Genomic DNA, 20,258 nt, shown 5'->3' with positions numbered 1-20,258 from the left:
GCAACACATTGGGATGAAGATACATATGTTAATCAATGTCGTTGTTAAGAAACGGAAGAAGACGCTAAGGTGGTCGGTGGTATCTAGGAAACTTTTGTGAACTTTATCATTAAAAAAATTATAATCCGAAAATTCGTATCTCCTTTAATCTACTACACACATGCGTTTCCATGCAAGACGATCTTCACAAAAGTCTCTTACGTCGACGCGGACACCGGGCCTGATTATACTGTTACACGATCTGATAGAAAATTAAACGGAAACGTTAATGTACGCTATGAAATCATCATAATCCATCATTCGATAAATCAAGACAGAATCTGTGAAGAAATGAACGGAACGAAACGAAACGAAACGAAACGAAACGAAACGAAACGAAAGCAAGGAGTCAAAAGCATCCTAACGAAGTTACCAAAGTATTGTATTGTACGAATAATTCGATACAGTACGTACGACAAGCATGCTACAACAGAGCAGTAGATTCTATAGAGGGGCTCGACTCGTCGAAATTAGCTAAACAACTGCTTTATATGTATATCAATCTATCCTCCTGATCAATATAGCTAAGAAAGAAAACAGAAAAGTCCTGAGCCTACTAATGGACTCGTCGAGTTAGGACCATTAGGACTAGTGCATTCTTGCCTTTGAAGTATCACCATCAAGTAACTTTGTCACTTTGCACCCTATAAGTCGAGACCAACATACTCTACACAGTTCATCCTCCTTTCTCCTTTCTCCTTTCTCCTTTCTCCTTTCTCCTTTCTCAATAAACAAACCCTTCAAACAACTGTTATTCCTACCCTCGAGGCTCGTCGTTAATCATCTAACGCTGCCTTAACACGTGTCCTCGTGAACACTCTTAGCTCTTTCTCCTTATGGTTAGATCAAATTAAGTATCAAAGTGTAACTTAAGAGTGTTCAGTTAACCGACGCGACGAGTCGAGTCGAGATCGAACGAGCCTCGCGTGAATCGCTCTCGTAGAAGCGAGGTCAGAGGTCTGGAATGGGAGCTGGCAAGTTCGATAAAACAGGAGCAAAGTTACATTACGTGAAAGGAGGATAAATCGATGAATTGAAACATCGCCAGCCAGACACTTACGGCGCTGACTTTCCGCACTTTAGTGGTGGTCGTATGGTTGTTGATCTGTTTCACCCTGTGCTCGCTGACCGATTCGATCGAACGCATGCTCATTCTCTCTTTATTGTTATCGTCGTTGCCCTTTTCTTGACCAACGAATAACTCGTAGCTGTGGCAGGAAAAGTCCGATGAAGATTTCACGATTTGATCAGCGGCGACTGCTGCGGCCGCGGCAGCCGCCTCCCTCGCCGCTGCCTGTGCTCGTGCTGCTAACTTGTTCTCCTTTGCTAGCGCTGCTTCCTCAGCTTCCTGTTATCGTTACAATTTTTTTTATATGATAAAGGATCTTAGAACTTTATGGAATAAGTTTATGGAAAGAAATACATACACGTATGGCTTCCACTTCGGCGGCTTCCTCTTCCTCAGCTTTCTTTTGCAATTCGTCGTACGACATCGCGACAATGGCAAGAATCAAGTTGACCAGATAAAATGAACCAAGAAAAATGATGACAATGAAGAACAACATGTGCCACGGACCGGCCGATCTTAGTACCAGCTGATAGAGATTCTCCCAGTAATCTTGAGTCATCAGACGAAACGCAGAAAGTAAGGCCCAACCGAAGGTGTCGAAACTCGTGTAACCATAATTTGGATTATCACCGTATCCTTGTAAACACGTGTAGCCAGGAAGGCACTGCCTGTATATTCCATAAACAAATTCATTAGTCATTTAGGATCTTTGATTAATTTCAATTTATTTATAGAGGGGGAAACTTTTCAATTACCCTGCTCCAGATGAATTCCCACACAAGGGCATGTTTTTCGACTCGTCCACGTACCAATTAGCTAGATAAAATGATAAAACGATAAATTTGTCAGTTAGTATGGCCCATTCTGGTTCTCCGTATGATTCATTTAGGCCCCAAGTTTTCTTCGAAATAGAAATTGACCACCCAACGAGGTACATACTTTCATTACTAACGAATCGCTCCCAGTTTTCATCGGTGAGATTACCCCAGGAGCCGTCCTCGGGAAAGTTCTTTATACATTTTTGCGTGAGCACCCCCATGTAAATCTGGAGGCCCATCAACGCAAAGACGGAAAGAGAGAACATCGTCAGGATTATCACATCGCGCAGGTTCTTCACGGATTCTATCACAGCGCCGACAATGGTTTTCAGACCTAGACAACGAAAGAGAAGGAGAAAGAAATTGTCAGTAAACGGCTGTAATTCGTTTCATTTGATTCTTCAACAATTCGCTTTCGTTTCAGCGTGTGGAAAGAGAGATGATGGATAATAAAGGAAGAATGGAGAAATAAAAATGTAGGTCTTTGAAGATAGGATGAAACATACATATGTGGCTGACCGCTGATGATCATTTTTATACATTTCTTTAGAAATGATCGATACGATGATCGAATGAAAGATGGAAGGCTGGCGTGAAAGAATGAAAATGGCGCAGAAGGAAAGAGAAAAAGAAAGAAAGAAACATTGAACACGGTGTGTTTTATTTCTCGAAATTTGTCGTTTGGTGATGAGACGAGAAAGAGAGAGAGAGAGAGAGAGAGAGAGAGAGAAATGTGTACAGCGAGTCGCGATAGAAAAAAGTGTTTCTATGACTCTCTAATTATTATTCTGCGACTACAACCAATTTTCTATTCTCTAAGCATACCTGGTACAATAGCGACAGTCTTCAAGGCTCGGAGGACTCGAAATGTCCTGAGAGCGGCAAGGTTGCCTAGATCTATGCCCATCGTCACATAACTGCAATACACCCGAACATCACACACATTACAGTGATACAAACAAAAAACAATTTGTAACGAAATTGAAAAAGAAAAAAACAAAAGAGAAAGAAAGAAACAGAGATTCAAGGAGAATGTAAGAAAGAAAATTAATGGTTTACTCAAACGAATTACTCGCTACCGTTTTTTCTATGTCGCCTACCAATAAAAATCTGCTTTTATAAATATCAGAAAAGGTAGAGCTATTACTGCATGCACGATGTTGTTTGAAGAGGCCACGGTATCACGAAAATTCAATATAAAATATTAGGGAACATTGCTTTTTATCCTGTTACAAGTAAAAGTACCTATTGACACTACGACGATCTCCTGCTTTTGAGAATAGCTTTTTAAAATAAAAACATGTAATTAGTGTAACAGTGGTACCAGCAGTCGTCATAGTGTTAATCTAAACAGTAATTCATAATTTATTATAATTATTTTCGTGATACCAAACCGTAAAACGAATACTTGTTATATCGAATAAAATATTGATCATCTATCAACAATTACGTAATATATGTTATATATAATATGTATATATATATATATATATTAAAAAGCCATGTGTATATATATATATATATATACATTTTCTAAAACTACAACAGTAAATGATTCATCGAATCGACGTATATATACGCTATACTAATCAACATTACGATGATGATGATAATAATAATAATAATAATAATAAAGATACTTTTTGTTTCAGGTAACTAGACATAATAAAAAATCTCTATCCGTTATCTAAATAAACTAATTAATATACCTATGTATATAGACGTAGTAGTGTTACTATGTGTCTTTGTCTGTATACGTGTATAAGTGTACGTGATAAAAAATTATATTTATATATATATATATATATGTATATTAATATCGTTTGCTACCACAAAGTTTCATAGCGTACTGAAGGTGTACTAGCGATGGCTACTTATTCATAACTTGAATACTAATTTAGCGTTCACGTGGGGTTTAAAACGCTTCTCTGCGCCAACTGGTTGTACGTGGATCGGACGTGATCATTGAAAATCGGTCCTGTCGACGCGGTACGGCTAAGATCATCGTCATCGTCATACGAATCTACCCGTGGAACTGAGAAAAACAAGAAAAAAAGAAAGAAAGAAACGAGCATCTATCAGGCTTGAAATTTTAATTTTGCTGCCTGTTTTCGATCGAACACGATTCTCACCCGATGGATAGAGATCAGACCTGGGCAAATTTTATTTTACTCTCCATCTTATTTTTATAGGATCTCTACTAAAGTTTTCTTTTGCAATGTTCTCAAATGATCGTTAAATAAAATAAGATATCATTCGAAGAGTGGCCAGGTCTGCTGCAGACATATCGTTCATTGATATTGAATAGGTAGATTCGTGTATGATTCTCCGTAGAAAAGCGTGAATTACGTTATTCGTTATTCTATTAACGAAAGAAGAAACTCACGCTTTCATCAGACCCAGCAGATCTTAACACCGTACGACATAAGGTAAATGACCCCATTAATAATCTTTTTTCTCAAATTGTTTTTTTTTTTGTAGTTGTAAATTATACAAAATTTCCAGTTTTGTTTCAGGCTCAGCACATCCTATATTTATATTTTTTCATCTAGTTTTTTATCAAGTATGTATAAGTAAAAAAAAAAAAGACAGATCGTTGTACCCTTTTTTTGAAATTATTCTCTTTCATCACACGCTGTACTCTACCGTATATGGTCGCTTTCTGTATCGCTTGGTTTTCTTTATTTTTTGTTTCTTTTTAGTTAAAGAATAAGTTTTTAACTACTCACGCTAAAGCTATAACTACGAAGTCGAGCCAATTCCATGCATCTCTAAGATAGGTAAAAGGCTGCAGAATGAAACCCCTCGCCATCACCTTAACGGCGGACTCAAATGTGTAGATGCCCGTAAATATCACTCTGAAAATAACAAACACACCACTCAGCTTTATATGCCAATTTGTACGAGTTACAAAAATAATATCTCTCTACCTCGTGGCCGCTTTTTTATTTGATTTAAAATTATTCGATCGTGTCTACGCTACCTCTAGAGAGACTAGGACAAAACTTACCAACGGTATACAATTTATCACAGTCTCTACTCGTATATACATATACATATATATTAGAGCTATAACACGTAGAACATTGCTTGAAATATCTATATTTAACACCGTATACTCGCCATAAGCTTTCGATGGTTCTTTAATTGTTCATCGATTCCCATCTCCGGCTTAGGCTCGTAAACGCGCTAAGCTACGTTGTTTCACAGTCACTGTCGAGCAAGCGTAACAATACGTAATTGAAAAAATTAAAAATAATTTCGTAGAGAAATAGATTGTAATCCTGGATTTGATTGCGCCATTTGATAATTCACATTATATGTAACATCCTTCTGTTTTCAGATCCACGTGCTTCCATCCATTCAAGAACCATACTGAATCGAAGATTTTTATCTTAAAATTTTGAGCCACTATACGAATATCAATGTTCAATGTTATAGAAATAAGACTTTGATGAAACAGATATTCGTACAGATTATACTCTTTAAAATAGAAAGATAATGGAATAGAGATCATAAATGATAACTTTCGTCTTTCTGTCGAGGGGAAAAGACGAACGATACTCACTCCGTAGACTCGATGACGGGCGTAGTGGGCATGATCATGAGTATGCAGTTAACCAATATTGTAGTGATAATGAAGAGGGAGAAGAGTGGGTGAACCAATATGTAAATGGCCACGCGTCGTATCGGGTTGAACGGGTCGAGGATCCACATCGCATCTGTCGCTGAGAACCTGAATATGTCCTTTCCCCTGCTGATGACGACGAAGGTCTTAACAGAAAACAACTCATCATTTACCAGTTAGTAAGTTAAACGTTAAAATAAAAATATCCATACCCTTTGGTTATGATAGAAGGTATCGATATCCTCGAGAGGTGTGGAGGCCAACTCGGGTGGAAATGAGCTGTGCAGTCGGACCGGGATCGGTGCTCCTTGCTCGAGCATCGGATCCGGCTGAGGACCCTCGTCCTCGTCCTCGTCGTCATACCGAACCTGTGAACGGAAAACCTTCTAATCAAATCTTTTCGAATAGAATTGAAGCGACTCTTAGAACGTTGCATCAAGTCATCGTTATCGTATAGACGTGCTAGATTATTATTATGTACAAGTAGACGCGCAACTATATCGTCCTTTACGTTCGCGCGTGTCCTCGTGGATATACAATTTAAGATAAAAAAAAAAAAAAAAAGGAAAAGAAAAATTTATCGAGTGAAAATTGATGAAATAAATATTTCCAAATACATATACGTCTGTGAAGTTAAACTTTAATTATTCGACGATTTATTTGTCCGCGAAGGTATCGAACCTTTGAACGACTTGGAAATATTCATTTGCATTCCGTCTTCTATTTGTGCACCGTTTATTCATAACCCGCTTCTAGATCAGCTCTATGCGTTCGTATCGTTTCACTTTTGCGTATTTGTGCATCGCAAAACAACGTCCCGAGCTTCGAGGCAGGCATCTTTTTCTCTTTCTTTAAGAACAAACGTTTCATCGTGTTCAGTTGAATATTAACTATAATCGTTAGAAAATTGGAAAAAGTTTTAAAGTGCTGAAGAATATTACGAGGATGGCAACTAGGTACGTGTACTTTAACGATAGTACGATGTTGCCCCACATTTCACTCTTTTTTCTTTTTTTGCTCTCCTACTTTGGAAGCATCGGGAACATCTATTCCGCGTCTAGTCTGAAAAGCAGCTATGGCGACTAGTCATATAGAAGGCTCTATGTACATACATATATACGTGTGTACAGTACGAAATTGGTGCTAAAAGCGGGTCGTGAACATACGAACCTGGCTAAGGTCCACGTGATCCGCTCGTTTCCGCTTCCTCTCAACGAATTTTCTGTCGAACGTTTATTAAAAAATTCGAGATATTCCCACCTGTTCCTACTATTTCATGTCGATCGAATATGATACAATATATAAAAACGAACGAAATATGAACCCAATGAGAATCGTCCCCTTTTTTAATTATTTTGATTGAAATGTACAAGTGTTTCGATGTGACTGAATCGTGTCCTGCAGAACCACTTTAACGCGACCATCAAAATTCATTTTTGCGTTTAGAAAAAGAACTTTAATCGAAGTGATTTTTTGCCAATGTCCTATAACTACCTAAAGATAATTGTTTCACCTCACCTCACTTAAAAAAAAAAGAAAAAAAAAAAAGAAACAAGTATATCTGGATGAGGTGAAACAATAATCACGAAGTGTATCTAATAGAAGCATCTTAAGGATCTAAAGGTATGTAAAAAAAAAAGTGTCCTCTGAAATCTAGATGCACATACACGAACTTTCCTACTCCTAATAAAGGACTATACTAGTCTCGTTACATACATAAAGATCTACTTAAATCTAATTTATACAAGCGAGAAAAAATGATTGCCAATGAATATTCAAGCTGAACTTCACGGCCAGAGCAGAACACACGGTGCAGCAAGACACGTTCTTCATCGATTCTATTTTCTTCTTTCATTGCTACATGCAAATAAGTAAGAAACAAAAAGGTTCCATTAATCCCCCATGAACTTTAAGAATGTCTTCTTTAATATAAACCTAATCAGAAGTGAATGAAAATTTTTTTCGATCGATTCGCAATCATTTTATTTTAAGCCAAGAGATATTGCAAATGTTCGCGGATGAAATTTCAAACGATCAATACGCATTTGATGCTAGAATATCGTTTCGTTCGAGACTGTATCGCGACGATAAATCAATACGATCCCAAGAGAGGATATACCACTGCGATCATGTGCGATTCGCGTAGCTTGCACGCTAATGCTGCTATCGAGGCGCGAAATTTAATGAATATACATAAAAAAAAAATAAAATAAAACGGAGATATGTACAGAGAATCTCAGCTGCAAGCATTGCGGATACGGCATACGATCTATAGAAGCATTTCCAGGCGACTGCGAGCTCTAAATGAGACATACGGTGCTTGAGAAGAAACAAGTTGGACCTGTGGTTATTCTTTCCGTAATTATTTCTGTTGTTTCTCTTCTTTTCTTTTCTTTTCTTTTCTTTTCTTTTAATTTATCTCTTCCCAACGACGACTTATTATTTTCACAGAATGTGCTTTATAATTGTTGAGGAATCATAATGATATTTATGTAATCATAAAATGAAAAAAAAAAATAATTAAAAACGACCTGTACAGGTCAGCGATGATCAAAAAGAGAAAAAGAAGAAGTACTAAAATGAAATACCACAAAGTCCAATTTGTCTTTTCAAGGTACCTGCAATAAATATGCGCAATTATTTTTCAGCAAAAAGCCAATTCGAATGCGTGTATATACATTTTGTCGTGCCTCTGAACGGATACGAAGGAATCGTTTTTTAATGAAATCTCATGATTCGATCTCATCCGATCAGCGATTAGCTGGAAGATCATCGAATTAATATTTACCTGACCCATTTAAATAAAAGGGTTTCGATCCAATAAGTACGTACACGTGTATTCGAATGTTGTTAATTGAGTGTCACAGAATCGAAGCACAGGCAGGGCTCGTTTCGCTTTTTTTTTTTTTTTTTAATTTTTGTAAGACGTTAAAAATAATTTGCGATACAGCTGAATACAAGAAGCACGTGTTTGATCTAGTGTGTGGTGTGTGTGTCTGTACGTGTACGCGATAAAAATGTTCATTTCAAACATAAATATAAGAACGCAATGAACGGTTAGAAATTTGACAAAACGAAATAGAAGTAGTACACGTGTATAATTAACGGTGCCGGGGATTAAGCGGCTCAATTCGTAACGCGAACGGTCGAGCGTACAAAAAAGAAACCGGGACGACGGTATAAGGAGCAACATATGTATTGCAGTATCTCGATATACATTTACGTTTAATTAATATCTGATCGTGATATCAATGCAATAAACGACGCGAATCGATGTTTTCGCGTGCGTGGACATTGCGTATAATCGGGCAGTGACCGACAAGTGTCAGCCGATCGACCGGATGCAAATGAAAAATCATATCTGATGGATGTCAGAAGTGTATTGAGCGTGTACGTGAAACACGTGTAAGTACATTCTATTTGATATAGATAGGCATAGATATATCATGATAAAGGTATAGAAATTTGGATGATAGAGAGATAGAGAGAAAGAAAGAGAAAGTGTGCGTGTATGAGTGTGGTATATTACTTAGCGTGACGTAACGTCTTACTTCTTTTTTCTTTTTCTTCCGTCCAAAACCTCCCTGAAATTGGAGAAACGGAGAAACAGTCGTTACACACAGAGAAAAACATAGAATAAGGGGTAGAATGAATTGATAGGGTTTCTCTAATACATATGTGATAGGATAGTTGAGAAAGAATGATTAGAATAGATAGATAAGTAAAAGGAGTTAGTGAGGAAGACACAAAACAGAAATAGTACATACATATTTTCATGAGTTATATATATATATATATATAAGTTCTAACTATAATATATGTTAAATACATCTGGTTATGTACGATACGGATGATATGTTGAAAAGCAAAAGGATCGCTAGGATCAGGCAAGCTAGGAGAAAAAGGAGGATACGATAGATATTGAAGCGTACCAATTGATACCATCTCGAATCTCTCTTTCCCTCTTTAGTCTTACTCGGCCACGGAGTGAGGCTGTATCGAAGAGTCGATGAAAAGGGATTAATTAATATCGAAAATCGAATCGTAAGTAGGTCTCGAATATGAAATACGTGCCACGTAACGTCTATACGTTGAACATGAATTACAACGTTAGATTGGTATCGTATCAAATGACCGATTTTCAAATACAGGAAATCTAATCAAAGTTTCACGAAACTTTACGCACGGTTAGTTAATTTTTTAAATTTATAAATAAATCAATCTACGATACAACGAAGAGTAGAAAAGGGGAAGAGAGAGAGGTACGACACAGTGATACTTTGATGTATGTACGTATAGAAATAGGCACAGATAGTGACACTGCAGACATCGAGCTCGTACGCGGAACATATCTTTGGTAACACAGAAACAATACATTACTCGACGACAGTCGTGTTGTATAAAGAAAGACAGAGAAACAGTATATATATATAATATATAGAAAGATGTAGACAAAAGTCGTCGAAAGGGTAGGCATGTATTTTCACTACGTTCAGCAGTAAATCAAGCAAAACAATCAACGCGACTGATAGCGACAATCGGTTGTTTACAAGAGGAAGGGTTATGAAACACCGCAGCTTTACGTATATAATTGTACATATATATATAATATATATATATATATATATATATATATATATATGTATATGGTTGTGAACATGAATAGACAGATTTCGCAAAACGGCACTGCAGCTACACAAAAAAAAGAAAAAATAAAGATAAACGTCCATTGAGCGTCACGGACAACACCGTGAAGTAAACTTTATTTAACACTGAAGCAATCAGAAACCCATTGAAATCATTAAATATGCTAATTTATTTTTCATTTTCATCAATACAAAAGTGGGTAACGATGAATATTGGTTGTTCCAGTGTTAAAACCGATCAATCTGTCCCATTGTTTGAACGTATTAACACGTGTTAAATATTTCTATACATTTAACCAACTTTTAATACCGTTCATTAAGAGAAACATTAATCGGTGCTTGATAATATTAATTGGTGAAGTAGATTTGTAACGCACTGAACAACGATGCTTATACGTTCGAGGTGTTGCTATAGAGATCTGCAAAGTAGAACAACCTGTGTATCGATGTTAATAAAAGCGTCTTCTTGGAACTCGTCTTACTTGGAACGCGTTAACGACCGACCGTTTATTTTTTAACCGGGAAAAATTATTCCGATGGCTGATTTTTTCGTTTATGTGACACTGTCAATGGTCGCGTTTTCTTGGTATTGTACGTACTTGTGGAGACGCGTTAAAGGACATGTTGGTTATGTGGGAGACTGAGTGGATACTGAAAAATTAGTGTACGTATAATCGACGGTTCCCACTTAATATTTGATCGAATAAAAAGATCATCTGTCAAATCGTGACCGTCGATCAAACGTTAGCAAAACGAAAGAGAACGTAAATCGTTACGTAAAACTGAAAGAGAAAGATCGTAAATCGATGTTAAAAATATCATATTACTAGCAAAGATTCCTTTCGAATCGATGCTTGCGATTTTGAACGGTTCGACTGATAATAAAATGGCTAGGTTCCTACCTCGCCTTCCGCTCTCTTCTTCTCGAGCTCCTTCTGCTTGGCATGTTCCTCGGCGATGCGAGCCTCGATCGCTGCCAGGGACTCCCGCGTGAACGGACGGAACAAACTTCTTTCTTCCTCTGATACAGAGTCAGAATCTTCGGACATTGTCTAAGCTGCACACAGCTGAGCCACCTTCCTATAAATCAGAAAAATTGTTAAATACCCTTCATGATTATTGTGTAATTATTAGGGGTGTAGAAGAAATGCATCGCTGTATTCATTAGGCGTCTCGTCGCGTCGCGTCGCGTCATTGATTGATAGCTTCCACTTGGCGGCAGAGACCGTCTGACTTATAACGCGCTTATACTACTTGTAAAGTCTGCCCGCAGAGCATCCGTTCCAAAACGATTGATTAGTATATTGAAACGATTATTTAATCACCAAAACTACTTAAAGTAAATTCAAAGAGACCCCATAGTGTATAAAATAAATGAAAATATTTACGTGGACATTTCAAGTGAACGGATATTCGTGAAACACTTGGGAGCAAGGAAATTGTAGGCTGAACTTATTTCTGTAATGGACTCGATACATTTCCGGAAGCTTTTTACCGAGTCTGTCCTATAACACTAGGTGATAAACTTGACGATACTACGATACCATAGAATTCCCTGTTAGCTCGTGTGAAACATTGATAACTGCGGGAACTATTCTGTTATTCTGTGTTTCAACAAACAACCACTTTGAACTTTTTCCTTTTAATTTACTTTTGCATGAATTAAGAATACGAACCTAGGAGAAAGAATTAAAATTCTTTTTAATCTTGCCAGAAATCTATTGGGCGACGTTTGAATGTATCTTGTACGTATTCGAAATTTGGAGAATATCCAACGCGAATTTAATCGCATTGAAATAAGATTCACCAACGTCGAATGAATTCCTTAATTACTGAACCTTGTACCACTGATAAATTATGGACAAAAAAAGAGACAAAGCTTCTTCGAGTAGGATGAGATAAACAGATGAAATATTCTTTAATCTGATGAACACCTTTGTGATAGAAGAATAGTTCATCTTGATTTATTATGAACTACAGTTTTGAAATCTTTAATTACCAATTTATTTATTTGAAAAGGCCTTGCGTTCATTAATTCATGTGGCACCTAAGGTCGGGTAAAAGCTTCTATAAATAGGAAATCTAATATCCAGTTTCTGGTGATATACATAAGCGGAAATAGAAATGTATCAGTTATGCATGAGATTTATCGAACAGTCAACTGTCGGGTTAGTACAACACCCTTAAAATCGTAGTTGACGATAAAAGGAGTGCACTGCTAATAGGAATAGATGTAGAGTGTTTCTTAGAATACTCACTTTTGATCGGTGCTAACAGTTCCTGAAGTGTAATGTGCGCGTGTCCCACGATGCGGGGGTGTGATAGAGTGGCTGTTGGGGTGGCTGCGGCTGCGGCTGACGAGGACGAGACCGATGTTGAAGACCGCGCGATTTGCCGGCTAGGGGCCGGTACCTGGGCGTCGATTCGGAATGCGTCGTGCCGTCGATGCGATTCGACGACGCCGTTACGTACGATCGGACGGATAAATGCGCTTCGTGCAGCACGTCGACTGCCGATCTACCGACGCTCTTCTTTTCCCTTTTCTTCTTGTCGATCGCCGTGACGCAAATCCTTCTGTCGATACTTTCCTTACCGATACTACTGTATCTAACGTTCTTTCTTCCTGATTTGTAACTAACGCGGCTATTGCTGCTATCGTTACTGCTGTTGCTGTTGCTGCTGCTGCTGCGGCGGCTGCTGCTGCGGCGGCTGCTTTTGCTATTTGAATCTCGTTCCGACGAAATGGCGACGAGAAATGACGAACGCGCTGCGGCAGTGCGTGCTATGTCGGGGACCGTCCAACGCGAACCAAGATTTTTCATGTCCGACCTGTGTTTCGTTAGAAAAACGTACAATTTACTATCACGACACTACGGTGCATATCTACTCCTTTCAAAATACTCACGTGTGAATGAAGCGACGGGTGCGATCAATCCGTTATTCGAAATAACATAGTCTGATCTTCGAGTCGATCGATACTTATCTATAACAAAAAAGAAAAGAAAAAGAAAAAATTTATGTTTCGTATGACCTACATACATGGTTCTATAAAAGATACAGTAGGTGAAGAACGACTTTTATTCTAGTATTTCCATTTTAATATTTTCGTTAAGTAACCCAATCCGATAATAATTAATCGAATAAATCGTAGAAATCTCATGGTACAGTTGATAATCGTTCGTATGCAGAAATTCTTTCGGGCGTAACATCTTTTGGCAAAGAGCAAGCACTCGAGTTTTTTCGTTGGTGAAAGAGCTCGGCGTGTTCACGCATATTCACGACAACAAAAATTTACACGAAGCTTGCGATATACCAGGAGTCGGCTCGAAGAAGGGTGTCGGTGGTCTTTGACCGAGTTTCGCGCGGTCGATCATATTCCGCCGGAACTCGGTCACGCGCTTATGCATCGGTGTCGTCGTCGCGGCGCCAACGCCGAGTAACCGACGACGGACGCCTATACGCAAACTAGGAAAAGTAAGAGTGAACGCTTGATTGCCAGTAGAATGAGTATACGTGCGATCAGACGAGAAAGAACAAAGGTGGCCAAACCATTAGGTTGTTGCATATTAAATCACTGACTTTCGAACGTTAGAATTCTAATATCGTTTCATGACATAAAAGTATCACAAAATATTGCTTATGCTATATCAATTTGAAGCTCAATCCTTGCTGCAAATAACTATAATTGAAGAACAAATTTCGTACGCTTTAAAAAGGAGTTACGTGTATTAGTTTATAGTATTGCAATCGGGTATATGATTTCTATCATACCAATTTTTTTTTTTACCTTTCAAATATTAAATAATTATTCTATAAATACTACACAAAAAATGAGGTAAATGCAAATGAATCATTTGCTACATTTTTAAAAAGTTTCATCAAAGTTGGTGACTCGAAGTTAGGGTCCTCTCCTTGCATTATTTATGGAATGACCTAATAATTTAATGATGGTCACGAACTATGGACACACTAGAGAACAGGAGAATTGCTTTTAATTCGATTACCTTAATTGCGACACGAGGAGGAACAAATTGCAACCATTTAGAAAGACCTTTAGCTAATTTATTTATTCCTCTTCTATTAAAGACCCTTTATGAGAAATGTTATGGAAAATAAAAATATGTAATTCGACAATATAGAATGCGATGAAGCTCGATTTAATTGCCTATTGCAGCTTTTATCCTGCGGATATACGACCACAATAAAAAAAGGCACTCTGCCAACACGCAGGCTAGAGAGAAACGGGGTCAGGTATGTCTACGGTAAATCAACCTTCATCGAGTAATCAACAAAAGCATTCGACGTTGCAAAAGATTCATGTTAAAAAGACTAAACGCTCGTTCCTTCATTTTTTCTATGGAATATCTGGATTTACAAGCTCATCCTGAAATCGATCTTTACAAGGCTTTGAAACGCCATATTCGGTAGTGAGTGACCATTTTCACTGAGAAAGTTTTACTTATCAAAATTCTAATAAGCAACATATTTTCCATTTTGCATTATATGTATATTGCAAAGAGATGAGCATCCTTCCATAGAGAAAAGTACCCTATCATTCTATGCTTCTTGTAGCAATTACCAAATGTAAATTTTATAATTCCACCTGTATAAAATGAAAAATCGCGAATATATATTGTATCTGTAAGTTCGATATTGAATAGGGTATAGATAAAACACGAAGTTCGTGCATATTATAATTGCACAGCTGCCATCTTGATGGAACTGAGAACGCACAGTGGCGCCATCGGGAACGAAAGGGGAAACGGAAAAGCGTTTTCTCCACGTTGTGCTGTGGCACAGTAGCGACCCGACGCCGACGCCGACACAGACGCCGACACCGACACCGATGCCGACGTCGCGTGACGTCACGAACCAGGCCGGGTACGTTGCGGAAAAACGTTGTCATGACGACGAGCACTGACGCTACCGTCGCCGCACTGTCGTTACCACCACCATCCACCATCCACCATCCACCGTCCACCATCCCTCCAGCAACATCCACAACCAATGCCAAGGATTAAAAAACGACAAAAACAGCCAAGGGAACGGAACCGAATCATCACTATTTTTCCCATCCAATCCCTTCACGCGTTCGACTTTTCTTAATCCTCCTTCCTATGTCCCTAACTTTGAGGGTTGTTTTTAACCCTTTCAACATGGACGATTGCCAATGACAAAAAATACGTGTTAAATATTTTGTCAGGTTCTATATCGTACCAAAATTGCATCAAGATCGGTGTATCAATTGGGCAGTTGTGCTAGTAAGTACGAGATCGATTTGTAAGTAGTACAAGTAAATGAAAAGTCGGCCGCAGGAGAAGAAAGTTACTTTAACATCGTCCATTAAGAATAGAGTAATAGCTGCTGGGCACAATTTAAACCTCTAAGTATCAAAGGTCTGACAATCTTATGGTGACCTTTCAGTGGATCAGTAGAGCATTCTTTTTTTCATTTTATATCACTTCCAAGAGAAGCCTGCGTAACGAAAAACTGTTCATATTTTTAATTCTTTCTCAACTTCTTATAATCACAGTACAATGGTTTATTACTTGAAAACCTTCCCAAAGAATTGCTTTAAATGCGAGAAAAGCTTCATAGAAATCGCACAATCGGTTCTTGAAATAATCGTAGGCATACAAAGAAAAGAATTTCCTTTTATGTTTCGTAATGGTACTCGACAACATTTTTCCGAAATAATCAATTGATATTGACAAAACTGTTGCTCTCCCAACATCAACTATACTAATGTGACCCACAAAAGACAAAGTATATCTGAAGCTAAAGTATAGCGCAGAACAGGGCCATGCGTTCTTGCGAGGACAATCGATCGATTGCCCGTTTGCCTGGCTGGCTGGCTGGCTGGCTGGCTGGCTGGCCTAACGGCTGACTTCTTCTCCTGCGGTTTAACTCGCAGCTACGCTTCGTAAGACCACTCTATACGCCAGATGTGATCTCGATCAAGTGCTCTTCAGCAATCAATAGGACCTTGAACCCTGTATTTTCTCTATACTTAACACTCGAACCACCGACTTTGAATACATACTTATCTTTCAACTGAAAACTAATTACTAGTTTATTGGAATCTTTAAGTAACAAGTAACAAGGTCGGACATCGAGTACCATTTCTACTTTGGACGATTTCTAAGTAGATGAACAAAGATGAAAGTAGTGAAATCTCAAGGAATGTTGTGATATCGATGAAATATGGTAAATCAGAAAGAAAGTCGGTATATGCATACTCATTTCAATGCACTTCTGGTCAGAACGTCGCATCGCGCGAAGCATATCGCACCTGTTGCGTTTGCTCGCCCAACGTTTGCCCTGCAAAATCTCACCCTCCTTTTCCACCCTCACCATTTCTGATGCGCGCGCGATTTTATAAAGGTCTTTGATTATCATGACGCATTCGAAAGATACCGATCTGTTCCGAAATCGAATCGGGATGAATAGAAAAATTTAGCGTTGCCATTCTAGAATCTAGAATCTAGAATCTTGAAAGAGATACTATACTTGTAGTTGTAATTTAAACCTAATGCTGTAATCTTCTTAGCAGATTCTACTGTTTATCAGAATAAACAGGGACTGCAGGATCTAGATTCTAGAAACTGTTGCATGCCAACCGCCAACAAGTAACGCTTCGATCAGAAATTGCTCGAACGAAGGTACCTATGAGAGGAACGTTTAAAACGAAGTCGAAGAAATCGACATTGACGTCATCCTTTTCCTCGTGGACAGGAAAATACGCTTCCTTTTAGCACAGACAATGTAACTTTGATACGACCTTTGACATTACATGACTACAGTATCGATCTTTTATTTACCAAGCTAAATAGTTCATTAAATTTTTAAACAATGTAAATATAGTATTTTGCAAACAGTATGAATTTTCATAATGGAACCGATCGAAGGATTGCGAGAAGAGATAACCTAGAAATTTCACATCTGTGATTATATACAAGTTTTGCGTGTTTCGTTCTCCTAAAGATACTTAACATATTACGTTATGGCTATCAAAGATAATCAAAACGATTGAACAGAATGAATTTTCTAGTTCCAGTTTAAATAAGGTTAGATCGTACGATTGAGTAGCGATAGGTTTTTCTAATGTTGAAATTTGAATTTCGCGGGTATCGTGATCGACGGGGCGGGTGATTTGAAAAGAATTGCCGAGACCATCGATTAATCGCAGTGGTGAACGGGTTGAAATAGCGAATACGTGGAATCGGGGCATACGATTCACGCGTTTTCTCGTGAAATCAAGTCTCTCGACGAGGTTGGTCGGCGTGCACGAGGCGGTGATCGATACCATCGCACGGCTCTTTAGCGGATCGTGCACGTCGTATTGACCGGCAATTTTCGCGCGGAGGAAGGTCATCACGAGACAGAAGAACACAAGCAAAAGCGGCATACGGTATGAGAGCGATATAAGGTATGCAGTGTCAGGAGCGCGGCAAATACGACCTTCGTCGCACAGACACAAAGGGAACCAAAGCTATTTCACGTGCGACTAATCTCGAGAAGAGTTGAGCAAAGAAGAAGAGCAAGCAAGCGGTTATCGTCATCGCTAGTGATGAACCCCTGACTGATCCCTGACCGAGCCAGTATCGATCGATATATCGAGAATGGAACAGTAGTCGCGCGTCACGCTATACGTAGATATATAGTATGTCACTTACTTGTGTATATGTGTGTGTGTGTGTGTGTGTGTGTCACCTTACGATTCGATTTCTGGCTATCGTGTTTAACTAATCGAAACTCTCTAATAATGCTCACAACGAATAGATTGAAGAATTGGTTAAAGAAAAATATCGAATATTTAAGGTTATAAATCCATAGTAATAATGAAAGAACGAACATTTCATTTATACAGATAAATATGGACTGAAAGAAACGTTAAAGACGTTGCGACAACGATTATTCAACGGGGTTGCGAACTGCACGGTAGCGCCATTAGCGCCTCTAGGAGAGCGCACGCGGTTTCCAAGTAGTAAAATCGACGAAATAGCTTACACGCTGTTTACACGATCAAGCTGTTCCACTCGTTTGGATCAGACTTGTCCCCCTTCTGATTTCAAATATGAATCTAATAAAGTTTCACTTACGGTCGAGGAGTTTCTCCAATAGCGTGGATAGTCGCGATTTGAACGAAAAGAAACACGACGTAGCGTTAATGGAGAAGAGGCACTGCGACGTCGAGGAGGGGCGGGTTCTGAGATACCTCCGCGGGCCTTGCTTCTTCAGCTTCGGCAAGAATAGCACACTGTCAAGCAACGACACTGTTAACTGAACACCGTACGACGACAAACTTTTTTTCTGTCTTTCTCTTTGTATTCTCTGGGTGTCCCTTTCGCTTTTCTTCTTTCTTCTCTGTATCTCTTGTTGGTTTTCTCCTTCTATCCGTTACGATTTCAATAACGGCACGTCCTTTTCGACTTCCGTGAATCTCCACCAGGCGAACAACTCTTTCCACGTTCCCTCCCTTCTTCTTCTTCTTCTTCTTCTTCTTCTTCTTTGTACTCGTCGCGCCTCCACCACCTCTTCCGACTCCACTGTTCTTCACCGCAGCGGCAAGGACCCGCCCCGTGTCGCGCTACACAAACGTGTAGTGGATAAAGAGAGCGTAAAACTTGCTCTGCGACAACATTATCTGGCCGGTTATCGGTATCTCGCTGCAGTCGTCATTTCTTCTTCCTTTACACCAGTCTCGCCGCCCGCGTCGCAACGAAAATTGATCGCGTTGCGCGCGACGGTCCCTTCCTGGGGGACAGACCCGACGCGTTCTACCTTTTCGTTACTACTGTCAACCCTTTTATTGCTGCTTCGTCTGACTACGATCCTTCCGTCTTTCCTACCTTCCAGACCGTCCTTCGTACCCTTAACTTTCCTCACCGAAGGACCGACCAAAGGTCTTCCTTTCCACTTCCTTTGTCTGACAGTTCCTTCTGGCACATACACGCGCGCGCGCACGTCTCTCTCTCTCTCTCTCTCTCTTACTCTCTCTCACTCACTCACTCACTCTCTCTCTCTCTCTCTCTCTCTCTCTCACTACGTTCGTCTTTTGGTCTTTGTCGTCGTTATCCCTCCCTCTCTTTCTCTCTTATTTCTCTGATCGGGTTGTTTCTCTCGATAACCACCCCACTTTCTCGATCCCTGACGATCTCACCCTCTCTCTGTCTTTCACTTGGTCGCCACTAGCACTCTAGTTCATCTGTCAACGTTTTCCTATCCCTCGTTCCTGCTATACCTGGTATCCAGCTATACCCGATCACTTGGTAATTCACTTGGTTCACCAAGTCTGAGAACACACCGAGTCTGGCACTGTTTTTACTGCCAGAAAAGGTTCTTCTCGAAGACTGCCGCGATTAGACAAACCCGACGCGGACGTTATTGCACCGCCACGCGCTAATATCGCGCAGCGGACTCAACGGGAACTAGTTTCGAGGCACCCCACTATACCCGCACCATTCGCAACCCTCTACGCGAACCACCCGCTGGGTCTGACTCTACCCTCCGCACTCTACTAACCTGCGCGAGAGTGTCGCAACTACAAATCCGTGCTCACCCAATGACAATTGCGGTAGTCGTTTCCCTCCGTGGAAAGCCTTCGATCGAACACCTTCTTCTATCTCTCAACTTTCTTTCAATTTTTCTTCCATCACTACACTCTGCTGATATCACTATCGGTAGGTTAAAACCGAGTAGTGTACCTCGTTTTTATGTAATATCGTGCTTCAATTATCAATGATACACGTTACAGAGGTTGATATCGCGGTTAAGATTCGTAAATTCACACACCCCGTACTTCCATGCCACGAATGGATCAATGAAAATGTACTTTTCCACCGACACCACCTCGCCCGCCACCCCCGTGATAGCGAGAAACACGGTACCACACCGCGCCACCCTTACTATCTTCGACTAAAAACATTCGCCTACCGTTTTCGAACAATCAACCCTTCTGAAAGCACCCATGTAAAAGCTTTCCTTAAGAAACACTATTGGTCAGCGATTGTACTACGATCTTACCATCATTTACTTAGTTACTATCGCCATTATGA

General features: G+C 39.4%; 1 protein-coding gene across 1 annotated transcript in view; it reads right to left on the bottom strand.

Moving 5' to 3' along the window:
- Positions 1–19,737, bottom strand: part of LOC114878344 (sodium channel protein para) — a 34,419-nt gene extending 14,682 nt beyond the window's left edge. The window contains 13 exon segments of the mRNA XM_046286476.1: positions 1,100–1,387; positions 1,467–1,776; positions 1,864–1,924; positions 2,048–2,260; positions 2,752–2,843; positions 4,656–4,784; positions 5,495–5,700; positions 5,767–5,922; positions 9,106–9,138; positions 11,103–11,280; positions 12,459–13,029; positions 13,106–13,183; positions 18,303–19,737. Coding sequence (XP_046142432.1) covers positions 1,100–1,387; positions 1,467–1,776; positions 1,864–1,924; positions 2,048–2,260; positions 2,752–2,843; positions 4,656–4,784; positions 5,495–5,700; positions 5,767–5,922; positions 9,106–9,138; positions 11,103–11,249 — 1,635 coding nt within the window. The 5' untranslated portion in view covers positions 11,250–11,280; positions 12,459–13,029; positions 13,106–13,183; positions 18,303–19,737.
- Positions 19,738–20,258: the final 521 nt, after the last annotated feature.

This window comes from Osmia bicornis, chromosome 7 (assembly GCF_907164935.1).
Source record: "Osmia bicornis bicornis chromosome 7, iOsmBic2.1, whole genome shotgun sequence".
Taxonomy (NCBI): Eukaryota; Metazoa; Arthropoda; class Insecta; order Hymenoptera; family Megachilidae; genus Osmia; species Osmia bicornis.
Note: the sequence above shows the minus strand (reverse complement) of the source record. Positions and strands in the feature narration are given on the sequence as shown.